The sequence below is a fragment of the Mobula hypostoma genome, chromosome 17 (genome assembly GCF_963921235.1).
Source record: "Mobula hypostoma chromosome 17, sMobHyp1.1, whole genome shotgun sequence".
NCBI classification, from domain to species: Eukaryota; Metazoa; Chordata; class Chondrichthyes; order Myliobatiformes; family Myliobatidae; genus Mobula; species Mobula hypostoma.
Window position 1 is genome coordinate 58225134 of NC_086113.1, and position 15211 is coordinate 58240344.

The following is a 15211-nucleotide window of genomic DNA, read 5'->3' on the forward strand; positions in this document are numbered from 1 at the left end:
ATGTAAAGTTTTGTCAGAACTCAAGCCAATCTCAGGCTAGTTGCATTATTCAACTTGAAATTGCCTGGATTTTAGAATCCTTTTTACCAAGGTCTTATATTATGTGGCTGCAAGATCACAGTATTTACACAGATTAGTTTGCACTATAGTAGTTAGAAAAATGGTCTTTCATACTTTAATCTCTACAGCCACATCCAACCAGTTGAATGCTATTAGGTCTGTGTAGTGAATGTGCAGAGGGATATTTACATATTTTCAATTTTTAAAAAATGTTTCAGAATGTTTTTGTTAAGGCTCTGGATAATGGACTCATAACAAAAGTGAGGGCAAGTGCTGTCAAATAACTCTATGGAAAGCAAATTTGGTTAAAATGAAAAAGGAGGAATGGGGTGAAAGGTGGCCACTATTTCGATTGGAGCAATGTGGCAAGTCACGGATCAGTCACAAGTCCATTGTTATCAGACATATCCAGGATTTGGATTAAGTAAGTCAATGGGTCTCAAAATCTCAAACAACAGGAATTCTGCAGATGCTGGAAATTCAAGCAACACACATAAAAGTTGCTGGTGAACGCAGCAGGCCAGGCAGCATCTCTAGGAAGAGGTGCAGTCGACGTTTCAAGCCGAGACCCTTCGTCAGGACCTTGCTGGTCTCAAAATCTGCAGATTATACTTAACTGGGAGGAAGGGATTTAGAGAGGGGTGATAGGAAATTAATACCAAAAAGAATGCAACATAGCATGAGATATCATAATATTTACCTCTTAATTGCCCAGTTTGTATTAAACTTTAATGAACTAAATTAACTTTTGATAGGACCAGTTTGGCAAGACATAAATATTCTCTTGAACTTCAAAGTTCAAAGTAAACTTATTATCAAAGTACATGCATGTCACCACATACAACCCTGAGATTTATTTTCTTGTGGGCATACTCAGTAAGTACAATGAATCATAACAGAATCAATGAAAAACTGCACATAACAAGACTGACAAACAACCAATGTGCAATCAAAAACAAACTCTGCAAATACAAAATGAAAATAAATAATTATAATAAAAAATAAATAAGCAATAAATATTGAGAACACGAGATGAAAAGTCCTTTGAAACCAGTCCATACGTTGTGGGCACAGTTCCATTCTGGGAAGAATGAAGTTGAATGTATCCTCTCTGGTCCAGGAACCTAATGTTGAGAGGTAATAACTATTCCTGAACCTGGTGGTCTGAGACCTGAGGCTCCTCTACCTTCTTGCTGATGGCAGCATCAGAAGAGAGAATGACCTGGAGGGTGGGAGTCCTTGATGATGGATGCTGCTTTCTTGCAATAACACTCTTGTAGCTGTGTCAGTGGCGAGAAGGGCTTTACTTGTGATAGACTGGGATGTATCCACTACTTTTTGTGAATTTACTGTTCAAGGGCATTGACGTTTCCGTTAGAAGGCTATTATGCAACCAGCCAGTACACTCTCTAACGTGCATCTATAAAAGCTTGTCAAAGTTTTAGATGATATGCAGAATCTTCACAAATTTCTAAGAAAGTAGAAGTGCTGCCATGCCTACTTTGTAATGGCATTTACATACTGGATCTAGGAGAGACCCTCTGAAATGATATTACCAATAAATTTGTCTCTGTTGTTTCGACCAATAAAATGGTCGAGACAACAGAGGCTTATGGAGAAGAGAAGTTATAAGCCGTGTCTCCCCTCTCTCATCATGAGAAATGTGAGATCGCTGGGGAATAAAATGGACAAATTGACGGCACTTGTCAGGAGTCAGAGAACATTTCGGGAGAGCAATGTCATGTGTTTTACTGAAACATGGCTGCACGAGGACATACCCGATCAAAGCGTTTCCATAGAGGGCTTCCAGACTGTTCGAGCTGACCGGAATTGCACTGAAAGCGGTAAGCGTAAAGGAGGGGGGCTTGCGGTTCTGGTAAACAACAGATGGTGAAATCCTGGACATATTATGATCAAGGAACATGTTTGTAGCCTGGATATTGAACTTTTTGCTGTTGGACTCCGGCCATATTATTTGCCAAGAGAAATCTCACATGCAATTGTGGTTGTGGTGTACATCCTTCCCTCTGCCAACCCGATGTCGGCGTGTAACATCACTTACACCGTCATAGCCAGATTACAAACCCAGCACCCGAGTGCCCTCATTACCATCTCAGGTGACTTCAACCATGTTACCATGGCTAGAACACTGCCCAACTTCACGCCGTATGTGAGCTGTACAACCAGAGGGGAGAGGACTCTGGATTTGATGTACGCTAACATTAAGGATGCACACAGCTCCTCTCCCCCCCGCCCCACCACTGGGAAGGTCAGATCACAACCTGGTGCATCTAAAACCCTGCTACGTGCCTCTGGTGAAGAGTAAACCTGCAACCTCGAGGACAGTGAGAAAATGGTCGGAGGAGGCTCATGGGGCGCTCCAGGGTTGTTTTGAGGTGACAGACTGGCAGGCACTGTGTGAGCCACATGGAGAGGATATTGATGGGCTCACAGAGTGCATCACTGATTACATCAACTTCTGTGTGGACTGCAATGTTCCGACAAGAACTGTCCTTTGTTATTTAAATAACAAGCCATGGGTAACAAAGGACATTAAGGACATCCTGAACGCTAAAAAGAGGGCGTTTAGAGATAGAAATAGGGAGGAGCTGAGGGCAATACAGAGGGACCTGAAAGCCAGGATCAAGGAGGCTAAAGACAGGTACAGGAGGAAGCTTGAGTGGAAACTCCAGCAGAACAACATGAGAGAGGTCTGGAGTGAGATGAGGACCATCACTGGGTTCCAGCAAACTAGCAACAGAGGAGCTGAAGGCAGTGTGGACAGGACCAACGAACTTAACCTGTTCTTTAACAGATTTAACATTGTGGCCCCAGCCCATCCCCCACATGAGTCATCTGTTGTCGGCCCCCAACCAACACATATTCCACTCTCCCCTCCTAGCTCTCCTCACAGTTCCCCACCCTGCTCTCATGACTATACCCCTTCCCCACATGAAACCACCATGGTGGGCTTCACAGCTGAATAGGTGAGAAGACAGCTGAAACGTCTCAACCCAAGCAAGGCTGCAGGACCGGATGGTGTCAGTACCAGGGTGCTCAAAGCCTGTGCCCCTCAACTATGTGGCGTACTTCGCCATGTCTTCAACCTGAGCCTGAGGCTCTGGAGGGTTCCTGTGCTGTGGAAGATGTCCTGCCTTGTCCCTGTGCCGAAGACGCCGCGCCCCAGCGGCCTCAATGACTACAGACCGGTGGCATTGACCTCCCACATCATGAAGACCCTGGAGAGACTTGTTCTGGAGCTGCTCCGGCCTATGGTCAGGCCACACTTAGATCCCCTCCAGTTCGCCTACCAGCCCCGACTAGGAGTTGAGGATGCCATCATCTACCTGCTGAACCATGTCTACGCCCACCTGGACAAGCCAGCGAGCACTGTGAGGGTCATGTTTTTTGACTTCTCCAGTGTGTTCAACACCATCCACTCTGCTCTTCTGGGGGAGAAGCTGACAGCGATGCAGGTGGATGCTTTCCTGGTGTCATGGATTCTTGGTTACCTGACTGGCAGACCACAGTAGGTGTGCTTGCAACACTGTGTGTCCAACAGAGTGATCAGCAGCACTGGGGCTCCACAGTGGACTGTCTTGTCTCCCCTTCTCTTCACCATTTACACCTTGGACTTCAACTACTGCACAGAGTCTTGTCATCTTCAGAAGTTTTCTGATGACTCTGCCATAGTTGGATGCATCAGCAAGGAAGATGAGGCTGAGTACAGGGCTACGGTAGGAAACTTTGTCACATGGTGTGAGCAGAATTATCTGCAAGTTAATGTGAAAAAGACGAAGGAGCTGGTGGTAGACCTGAGGAGAACTAAGGTACCGGTGACCCCTGTTTCCATCCAAGGGGTCAGGGTGGACATGTGGAGGATTACAAATACCTGGGGATACAACTTGACAATAAACTGGACTGGTCAAAGAACACTGAGGCTGTCTACAAGAAGGGTCAGAGCTGTCTCTATTTCTTGAGGAGACTGAGGTCCTTTAACATCCGCCGGACGATGCTGAGGATTTTATACGAGTCTGTGGTGGCCAGTGCTATCATGTTTGCTGTTGTGTGCTGGGGCAGCAGGCTGAGGGTGGCAGACACCAACAGAATCAACAAACTCATTCATAAGGCCAGTGATGTTGTGGGGATGGAACTGGACTCTCTCACGGTGGTGTCTGAAAAGAGGATGCTGTCCAAGTTGCATGCCATCTTGGACAATGTCTCCCATCCACTACATAATGTACTGGTTGGGCACAGGAGTACATTCAGCCAGAGACTCATTCCACCGAGATGCAACACAGAGCGTCATAGGAAGTCATTCCTGCCTGTGGCCATCAAACTTTACAACTCCTCCCTTGGAAGGTCAGACACCCTGAGCCAATAGGCTGGTCCTGGTCTTATTTCCTGGCATAATTTACATATTACTATTTAACTATTTATGGTTTTATTACTATTTATTATTTATGGTGCAACTGTAATGAAAACCAATTTCCCCCGGGATCAATAAAGTATGACTATGACTAATTTAAAGTTGCACCTCTCCACCTCTGATCCCCGATGAGGACTGGCTCATGAATTTACAAGAGATCATCTTGAACAAATAATTGAAAGCAGGGTTGAATATCAGTAAACAAATTAAAAATGCCAATGTATTGGAATATATTTAGTCTAAAAAGACACAAAAATGCTGAACACTAAAAATTGTGAATATGGTCATGTTGCAGTGAAAAGCATTGTGTTTCTGTACTTTGGAAAGGGAAATACAAAATATGATAAGAATGGGCACGGTAGCGTAGTGGTCAGCACAATGCTTGACAGTACAGGTGACCTGGGTTCAATTCCCACTGTTGTCAGTGAGGAGATTGTACGTTCCCTGTGACCATGTGGGTTTCCCCCAGGTGCTCCGGTTTCCTCCAACAGTCCTAAGATATACCAGTTGGTAGGTTAATCGCTCACTGTAAATTGTCCCATGATTAGGCTAGGATTAAATCGGGGGTTGCTGGGTGGTGCAGTTTGAAAGGTCTTTCCAATGCTGTATCTCATTAAATAAAATTAAAAAGCTGAGAAACTGCAGCCCTTGAGACAGAATTAAGAGATCGGGGCTTTCTTCCCTACATTAAGAATTGGTTATAAAAATAGTAACTATGTTGGACAGTGTAAATGATACAAGATTATTTCCATTTGTGCAATATCAAACACAAACTACCATAAATAAAAGTTACTAATAAACTAAGTATGGAATAGGAGAGAAAATCCTTTCCTTTGATAGGGGCTAAAATGTGAAGGGAATGGCTGTGGTCAAAGGAAACTGTGTGGGAACACAAGAAGCACAGGGCACAATGGAATCCAGGCAAGGGTAACATCTAAGACTTCAGTGGCAGAGACTAGTCAGTTGAAGGGCCCATTTGTGTTGTCCCTTCTACCCCATTTTATGCATTACATACATACCCCTTGACGGACCGCTGGGATATCATAAACCTTTTGATGCCTCAATGGAGAATCATAAACGTAACCTTGTCCACATCTGACTGGAGTCATAACCTGTAAAAAGAAAGGAAATTTAAAGCATACAAGGAAAAAAAAAATTTCTGCAAGCAGTTTTACAGTACTTGTGAGAAAAATCAATCTCCATTCAAATCAACTATAAGCTTGGCTGGACAATATTCTAAATTTTCAGTACTTTCCTATGCTACTGTTTAGAAATTAGGTCTAAATATTTTAAATAATCTTTCTCCAAATATGCTAACTGTGTTCAGACTTCAGTGCATTGAACTTCAATGCAAATAGAGGCATATATTTGTTTATCGCTAGAATTACTGGGTCACCTACACATTCAGGCACCTGTGGTGGACTGTTACACTACAGAGTACGTGCTCAGCCTGACATTTGTTTTGTCAATTATGTTTCCAGTGGTAATTGACCCCAAAAGAGCTCTTGGATTTAAACTGCATGGCAACAAGAAATGGTGCAGTGAAAAGTGCAATTTTCTGGACACGTATAGATTCATTGTGCAGTGTGTGAAACTTTTTTGAAAGCCTGGGATAGACAAAGTAGGGTGAAAATTGCTAGCCATTAAGAGATATCTACAAAGAAAAGTTGCAAGAAAAATAGTTTTCCCCTTGGGGATGAAACAAACCTGAACAAAGCTTTTCAGAACAATGGAACAGTCTTTTTCAAAGGTAAGCATTTAAACAAAAGCTAGCTGGGTCAGGGGCAACTCTGCAGCCTTTCATCCACTCTTAAATCACAGATCTGGCACTGGCAGATGGTTAAACATGTTAATGACATTCCGGCACATCTTAGAGCAAATGGGGAGGCTGCACAGTTTATGAAACAAAAAGCTGCTACAGAGCTCCAGTGACCAGGATTCAAACACTGGAGGTCAGGCTGTCTGTGAGGTGTTTGCACGTTCCCCTAGTGACCATGTGGTTTTCTCCTGGATGCTCCAGTTTCCTCTCTCAGGTTTATCTCTGACCGTGTTAGGGGAGAATAAAAATAGTATGGGATTAATGTGGATGAATGCTTATAATTGGAGTGGACTTGGTGGGCCAAATGGCTTTGACTTCATGAATGATCACAATATAGAGCTGTATATTACAGAAACAGACCCTTCAGCCCAGACATCCAAGCTGACTTTTTTGCTTATCTACACAAATCCCATTTGCTTGCATTAGGACCAAATTCTTCTATGCCTTTTTTATATATGTGTCTGTCTACATGCCTAGTAGATGTTGTGATTATATCTGATTCATCTACCTCCTCTGGTTGCAAGTTCTGGTAATCAAACAACCCATGTGCAAAAAAGACTATTAAAGCTCTTTCCACTCATCTTAAACCTATGCCCTTATGTTTCTAAGAGCCCTACTCCCAACAGACTCATTAATTTTATATAATCACTGTCAAATCACTCCCCAGTCTCCTTTGCTCCAAGGAAAAGCTAGTTTATGCAATCTCTCCTCATAACTATAGTTCTCCAAACCAGTCACAGCCTGGCCAAGTTACCCTTAAATAAAGCAACACCTGAGAATATGTTGTTCAGTTTTGGTGCACTAGGAAGCAACACACTACCCTTCCAATAAGCAGGTATTCTGAGGTTTTGGAGACCTAGAGAGTGGTTAATGTGGTATCGTTGTTTAAAAAAATGGCAGCAAAAGCAAGTCAGGAAACTACAGGTGAGTCTGATATTGGCGGTGGGAAAATTCCTGGAAAGGATTCTGAGGGACACGATCTAGCAACATTTGTAGAGTCGGATCTGATTTGGGACAGTCAGCATGGCTTTTGTGCATGGGAATTTGTGTCTGATAAATCCCTTGGGAGTTCTTCTAAGAGGGAACCAGGGACAGATGAGTGTAGGGCAGTGGGTATTTTAGTGAGGCCTTTGACAAGGGCCCTCATGACTGGACGGTTAGATTGCATGGGATCCCAGGGAGATGGTGGATTGGATTCAGGTTTGCCTCAGTGTTAGGAAGCAGAGGGTGATGGTGAAGGGTTGTTTCTCAGACTGAGGGGCTCAATCTAGTGATGTAACACATAGGCTAGTGCTGGAACCTTTGTTGTTTGTAATTTATACAGTATAAATGATTTGGATATGAATATACAAGGCATAGTTAGTCAGTTTGTACATGATACTAAAATAAATGGTGTTGTGGAGAGTGTTAAGAATATTGGCATTGGCAAGTTATTGCAGTAGATATATAGGAAATTGGGGAGGCCACACGGAGAACTGTGTATAGTTTTGGTCACTCAGTTATAGGAAAGGTGTTATTAATCTAGAAAGAGTGCAAAAAAGATTTACCAGGATGTTGCCTGGTCTTGGGGGTTGGGGGTTGGGTTCTGTTACAAGGAGAGATTGTATAGACAAAGGATTTATTCCCTGTAACCTAGGAGGTTCAGGGTGACCTGAAAGAGGTATTTAATATTATGAGCAGCATAGGCAGAGTCAAAGCAGTCTTTTTCCCAGGTAGGGTATGCCAAAAACAATAAGAGGCTATAGGATTAAGTTGGGGTGTATGGGGTGTCCAGGAAAGAGCCGCACCTAACTGGCAGGCTTGTTGTACTCCACCCTGGGGTAACTCATCCACCTTTGGTCCCCACCTGCCACCGAGTTCTCACCTTTGGCTCCAAGTAACTGTTTGCATGCGACAGTGGCCACACCCTGACCTGGAGTTACACGCTGTCTTTGGTTCTTTGCAGGAATGGGACCCGTTCTCGTGGTTTCAGGACTGGCCGTTGTTCGGCACACCAAGGGTTTGGCTTGAGAGTCCGGCTCGAATTCGGAAGCCTGAGATCTCAGGACTCTGGAGACAGGCGGATCGAGGGTTGGTGTGTCATCGGGGGAGTCAGGGTATCTGCTGTGGACCCGAAGACCCGGGATCTTTGCGATCTTCGGGCACAGAGCTCGAAAAAAAGCGACGCAACAGACTTTTTAACATCATAAACCAGTAAGTTGCTTGTTATGTCTCTCCACTCACTGGGAAAATGGAGATACCCTTTTCTCTCTTATTAGAGAGAGAGAGAGAGAATCTGCAGTATGTCGAATGCCAGGTGTAATGCGAAGTCTTTGGGGTAACTGCAAGTCTGTGTCTTTGCTATTTCTTTGCTCATGCTTGAGTGCTCAGTGATGGTGCTGATGCTTGCTTCTTTTTTTCAAGGGGAGGGGGGATTGTTGCTCGCTGCCACTTCTGCACGGGAGGTGGGAAGCTGGGGGGGCTTTGGGGTTCTTACATTTATCTGTCCTTCATTCTTTGGGCACTTCTCTGTTTTTGTGGATGTTTGCAAAGAAAAAGCATTTCAGGATGTATATTGTATACATTTCCCTGACATTAAATGGAAAGCATCACCGGGACTGGACGAGATGTACCCCAGGCTACTGTGGGAGGCAAGGGAGGAGATTGCTGAGCCTGTGGGGATGATCTTTGCATCATCAAAGAGTTCGGGAGAGGTTCTGGAGGATTGGAGGGTTGCGGACGTTGTTCCTTTATTCAAGAAAGGGAGTAGAGAAAGCCCAGGAAATTATAGACCAGTGAGTCTTACTCTCTCATGGCCCCTTCTGGCTCTCCTAATTTCTTTCTTAAGCTCCTTCCTGCTAGCCTTATAATCGTCTAGATCTCTATCATTATTTAGTTTTTTGAACCTTTCGTAAGCTCTTCTTTTCTTCTTGACTAGATTTACAACAGTCTTTGTACACCACTGTTCTTGTACCCTACCATCCTTTCCCTGTTTCATTGGGCCGTTCCTATGCAGAACTCCACGCAAATATCCCCTGAACATTTGCCACATTTCTTCCGTACATTTCCCTGAGAACATCTGTTCCCAATTTATGCTTCCAAGTTCCTGCCTGATAGCCTCATATTTCCCTTTACTCCAATTAAACGCTTTCCTAACTTATCTGTTCCTATCCCTCTCCAATGCTATGGTAAAGGAGATAGAATTATGATCACTATCTCCAAAATGATCTCCCACTGAGAGATCTGGCACCTGACTAGATCATTTCCCAATACCAGATCAAGTACAGCCTCTCCTCTTGGAACTGATAGAGGTGTATAAGATAATGAAAGGCATTCATCACGTGGATAGTCAGAGGCTTTTTCCCAGGGCTGAAACGGCTACCACGAGAGGGCACAGGTTTAAGGTACTTGGAAGTAGGTACAGAGGAGATGTCAGGGTTAAGTTTTTTTTTAATATATACAGAGAGTGGTGAGTGCATGGAATGGGCTGCCGGCAACGGTGGTGGAGGCGGATACGATAGGGTCTTTTAACAGACTCCTGGACAGGTATATGGAACTTAGAAAAATTTTCGGCACAGCTTTGTGGGCCGAAGGGCCTGTATTGTCCTCTCGGTTTTCTATTTTTCTATTAAATTGGACCTTTGAACCTTTGAACCCTGATACAGCATTTCAACAGGCGGGCTATACTAGGAGGGTAGCCGGGATCCTCCAACCCCTGTGAGATAGAGATAGAGATAGGTCTACCCCAGCATGTGAAGCCAGTTCTGGCGGACTGGCAGGTGAGACCAGCTCCAAGATCCAATGGCCAAGAAGGCAGTGCTGCAATGCTTTGTGGAGAGCAAAGGAGATGACAAGGCACAAAGGTGTCATGGCTATCCACTGCAGCCAAGGAAGTCTCCAGTCGTGACAATTTCTCATACTATTGGACCAGGATTTTTTGAGGCTGAGACAGTGCAACGGCTTTTTCACTATAAAATCCTCCCACACGGGTTATGTGATTGTCGGAAACAACAGACAACTAACATAAGGTTACGGTTGGAGGTGAGAGATTCAAAAGGAACGTCAGGAGCAGCTTCTTTATGCATCAGTAGTATTTGGAATAAGCAGTCAGAAATAGTGGTTGAAGCAGGCAGATTCGTAACATTTAAAGGACATCAAGATAGTATATGGTTAGGAAAGGTTTCAAGGGCTATGGGCCCAACGTGGGCAACACAGTTGCCATGGATGAGCTGGGGGTGAAGGGACTGTCTCCATGCTGTATGACACTATGATCTGTGACAGTCAGGTAGTATGACTTTCCTCCTATGTCCTTAAACAAGCTTCATTCATTGTACAAACGTACTTGCCTTTAGAAAAGAATAATTTTAAAGTGGCTACTAAAGAGAGTTGGTGAGAGTAGGGTAGAATGTAAGCCCTCTGAATTCAGACTTAACCAATGAAACACAGTCATTGTTCATCACCAGCTGCATTTGATTGCTGAATGTGGAACAACTCCTTTTAGCTTGAGTTGTTAATTGACAAGTAGTCAAAAAAAGGGAATGCCTTCAAATTGATAAATATTGAACAAGTAATATTTTCATAGACCCTCCATAAAAACAACAGAATTATTTTGGTCACTGTACCCTAAACCCTAATCTATATTTCAGACCGTTCCCTATACCATAACCCATTGCTCAGGTCCGTGTTCTGTACCTAGCTCAATGCCAACTCTGCACCTTCACAACAGTTCACAGGAACATGAACAAGTAAAGAAGTCAGGGTAAACGGCCACAGAGGTACGTGTGAAAGAGGTTGTAATGGAGAGGGTGATAATCTAAAGAGGAGAGCGAGCAGCAGCAGTGGAGGTTGACTAGTAAAGTGCAAGGGTCACGATGAGGTAGATTGAGAGATCAAAAGTTCATCTTTATTGTACAAGCGTCCGTTCAAGTGTTTGATAGCTGCTAGACAGAAGTTGTCCAAGAGCCTGGCAGTCTGATCTTTCAAGCTTTTGTATCTTCTGTCCGACAGGAAAGGGGAGAAGAAGGAATAACCAGGGTGGGAGTGGTCTATGATTATGTTGGCTGCTCTCCTGAGGCAGTGAGAGGAGTAGGTGGATTCGGTGGAGGGGAGGCTGGTGTGTTCACAGAGCCAAGTTAGAGCCACAACCCCTACCAACAGCTCACACTCTGTTCTTTATCAGAATCCATCTGCTAGTCACAGTTCAAGCAGACAACATAAACTACTCACATTGCTCTTGTGAAATGGGTGTGGTGACATTCGATTTCCGAGCAAATGACTGAAATGGTGATGAATCCTTTTAGGACTGACATACAGCCCCGGCCATCTGGTTAGGGGAAACATTCCTCACTGTGCTAAATTATTTCTCCGTTCATTGGTGCCATCTGCATGAAACAGATGGTAGACCCACAGATCCTAGTGACCACCTTGCCTCAGGTTAGCCCGCATCCAGTGACCCACCCCCACTGCCTAATGTAAAGAGACACAAATAGAAAATCTAAATAATTTTGGAGAGCATGAAAAGTGCAAAGTGCCTCACGGCATCCACAAACACCTGTATTTATAACAACAAATTCCACAAAATTTTTTTTAAGACAACATAACCAGGAAAGGTTAAAAAAGGTTGAAACATCAATGAAGGACGTGAGCTCCCACAAAAGATCAATGGGAACAAAATGATCTGTAGACAGAATGAGAAGATGAGGCACGGAGAAAGATGTCATCTCAGTAAAGCTGCCCATCTGCACGTGAGAACTGAGGTGATGGGGTGGAACTGGCAGCAGCCATCTCCTTCTCAGAAAAGTCAATATTGATTTAGCAGATGGGCAGCTTCCTTCAGGCTGCTTTTACAACACTTTGGCTAGATTTCAGTCTATTTCCAGCAAAATAAGTTGTGGCCAATTCTTCCATGAGTAAGAAAATAACCTTCAAAGAAAAAAAAACAAACTGCTTGATAATTTTCACTGATCCACTCAACTAACTTATGGATTGATTAAAAAAAATTTTTCAAAAAATTCTAGAAAACAATACTGTGTCTACAATGTTTTTTTTGACTTACTAAATAACAGACAGCTGGCTGATTTAATGCATTGGAATGTTTGCAATTTTTATTTTAATTTGCATGCGATGTATAATTAAGGAAGAATAGTAAGTACTTCTTGATCCATATGTGTTTGTATGGCAACAAGGTCAAACCCATGAAAACAAGCAAAAGAAACTTCATAGGGGTTGGTGTGGTAAGCACACAGCATTAAAAGTATAGTCACAAAATGTGGGAATGGGGCGAGGGAAAAAAGAGAGAATAAAATCCGAATGGGTTGTTGAAACCAATCAGTTTTCTACGCTCTTCACTGTTTTGTATACTTCTAAAGGACAGGGGGACAAGGGTCATTAGCAACAGTCAGATCTTCACTGACCTTTCGGTCCAGCAAAGGCTACACCGATTACAGACAGAAGCAGGTGATTCCACCCCCCTCACCAACAAAAAAATTAAAATAGGAATCCCAGACCCCAGAGCCAAGCTGAAATTCAGCAGTTAATGGAAGTATTGGTTGTCTTGGCATAGAGCACATTCCACATTTAAAAACAATTTGAAGAAAAGCTTCCCTTTGTAGGTCACCAACTTCACTGTAAAGAAAGAGCCAAAATTGGATTTTATCCATCCAGTTCTCCAGTTTGGTATTTATTGCTATTTATTATATTTGCACAATTTGTTGTCTTCTGCACTGTAGTTGATCTTTCATTGATCCTGTTATAGTTACTATACAATAGCTTTACTAAGTCTATCCATAGAAAAAAATGAGTCTCAGGGATGTATATGGTGACATATATAGATTCAAGATTCAACTACATTTTTTATCACAGCACAGTACAGGTCCTTCAGCCCACAATGTTGTGCCAACCTTCAAACCCTGCCTCCCATATAAGCCCCCACCTTAAATTCCTACATATACCTGTCTAGTAGTCTCTTAAACTTCACTAGTGTATCTGCCTCCACTACTGACTCAGGCAGTGCATTCCACGCACCAATCACTCTCTGAGTAAAAAACCTTCCTCTAATATCCCCCTTGAACTTCCCACCCCTTACCTTAAAGCCATGTCCTCTTGTATTGAGCAGTGGTGCCCTGGGGAAGGGGCACTCGCTATCCACTCTATCTATTCCTCTTATTATCTTGTACACCTCTATCATGTCTCCTCTCATCCTCCTTTTCTCCAAAGAGTAAAGCCCTAGCTCCCTTAATCTCTGATCATAATGCATACTCTCTAAACCAGGCAGCATCCTGGTAAATCTCCTCTGTACCCTTTCCAATGCTTCCACATCCTTCCTATAGTGAGCCGACCAGAACTGGACACAGTACTCCAAGTGTGGCCTAACCAGAGTTTTATAGAGCTGCATCATTACATCGTGACTCTTAAACTCTATCCCTCAACTTATGAAAGCTAACACCCCATAAGCTTTCTTAACTACCCTATCCACCTGTGAGGCAACTTTCAGGGATCTGTGGACATGTACCCCGAGATCCTTCTACTCCTCCACACTACCAAGTATCCTGCCATTTACTTTGTACTCTGCCTTGGTGTTTGTCCTTCCAAAGTGTACCACCTCACACTTCTCCGGGTTGAACTCCATCTGCCATTTCTCAGCCCACTTCTGCATCCTATCAATGTCTCTCTGCAATCTTTGACAATCCTCTACACTATCTACAACACCACCAACCTTTGTGTCATCTGCAAACTTGCCAACCCACCCTTCTACCCCCACATCCAGGTCGTTAATAAAAATCACGAAAAGTAGAGGTCCCAGGACAGATCCTTGTGGGACACCACTAGTCACAATCCTCCAATCTGAATGTACTCCCTCCACCACCACCCTCTGCCTTCTGCAGGCAAGCCAATTTTGAATCCACCTGGCCAAACTTCCCTGGATCCCATGCCTTCTAACTTTCTAAATAAGCCTACCATGTGGAACCTTGTCGAATGCCTCACTAAAATCCATATAGATCACATCCACTGCACTACCCTCATCTATATGCTTGGTCACCTCCTCAAAGAACTCTATCAGGCTTGTTAGACATGATCTGCCCTTCACAAAGCCATGCTGACTGTCCCTGATCAGACCATAATTCTCTAAATGCCTATAGATCCTATCTCTAAGAATCTTTTCCAACAACTTTCCCACCACAGACTTAAGGCTCATTGGTTTATAATTACCTGGACTATCCCTACTACCTTTTTTGAACAAGGGAACAACAGTCGCCTCCTTCCAGTCCTCCGGTATCATTCCCGTGGACAACGAGGACATAAAGATCCTAGCCAGAGGCTCAGCAATCTCTTCCCTCGCCTTGTGGAGCAGCCTGGGGAATAGTCCGTCAGGCCCCGGGGACTTATCTGCCCTAATGTATTTTAGCAATTCCAACACCTCCTCTCCCTTGATATCAACATGCTCCAGAACATCAATCTCACTCATATTGTCCTCACCATCATCAAGTTCCTCTCATTGGTGAATACCGAAGAAAAGTATTCATTGTGGACCTCGCTCACTTCCACAGCCTCCGGGCACATCTTCCCACCTTTATCTCTAATCGGTCCTACCTTCACTCCTGTCATCCTTTTTTTCTTCACATAATTGAAGAATGCCTTGGGATTTTCCTTTACCCTACTCGCCAAGGCCTTCTCATGCCCCCTTCTTGCTCTTCTTAGCCCCTTCTTAAGCTCATTTCTTACTTCCCTATATTCCTCAATAGACCCATCTGATCCTTGCTTCCTAAACCTCATGTATGCTGCCTTCTTCCACCTGACTAGATTTTCCACCTCACTTGTCACCCATGGTTCCTTCACCCTACCATTCTTTATCTTCCTCACCGGGACAAATTTATCCCTGACATCCCGCAAGAGATCTCTAAACATCGACCACATGTCCATAGTAC

General features: G+C 43.7%; 1 protein-coding gene across 3 annotated transcripts in view; it reads right to left on the bottom strand.

Moving 5' to 3' along the window:
• The window catches only part of nedd9 (neural precursor cell expressed, developmentally down-regulated 9), a 103929-nt gene that overhangs the window by 8846 nt on the left and 79872 nt on the right, over positions 1 to 15211 (bottom strand). For all 3 annotated transcript variants that reach the window (XM_063069957.1, XM_063069955.1, XM_063069956.1), the window contains one exon: positions 5509 to 5601. In XM_063069957.1, the coding sequence (XP_062926027.1) occupies positions 5509 to 5601 (93 nt within the window). The remainder of the gene's footprint in view (positions 1 to 5508; positions 5602 to 15211) is intronic.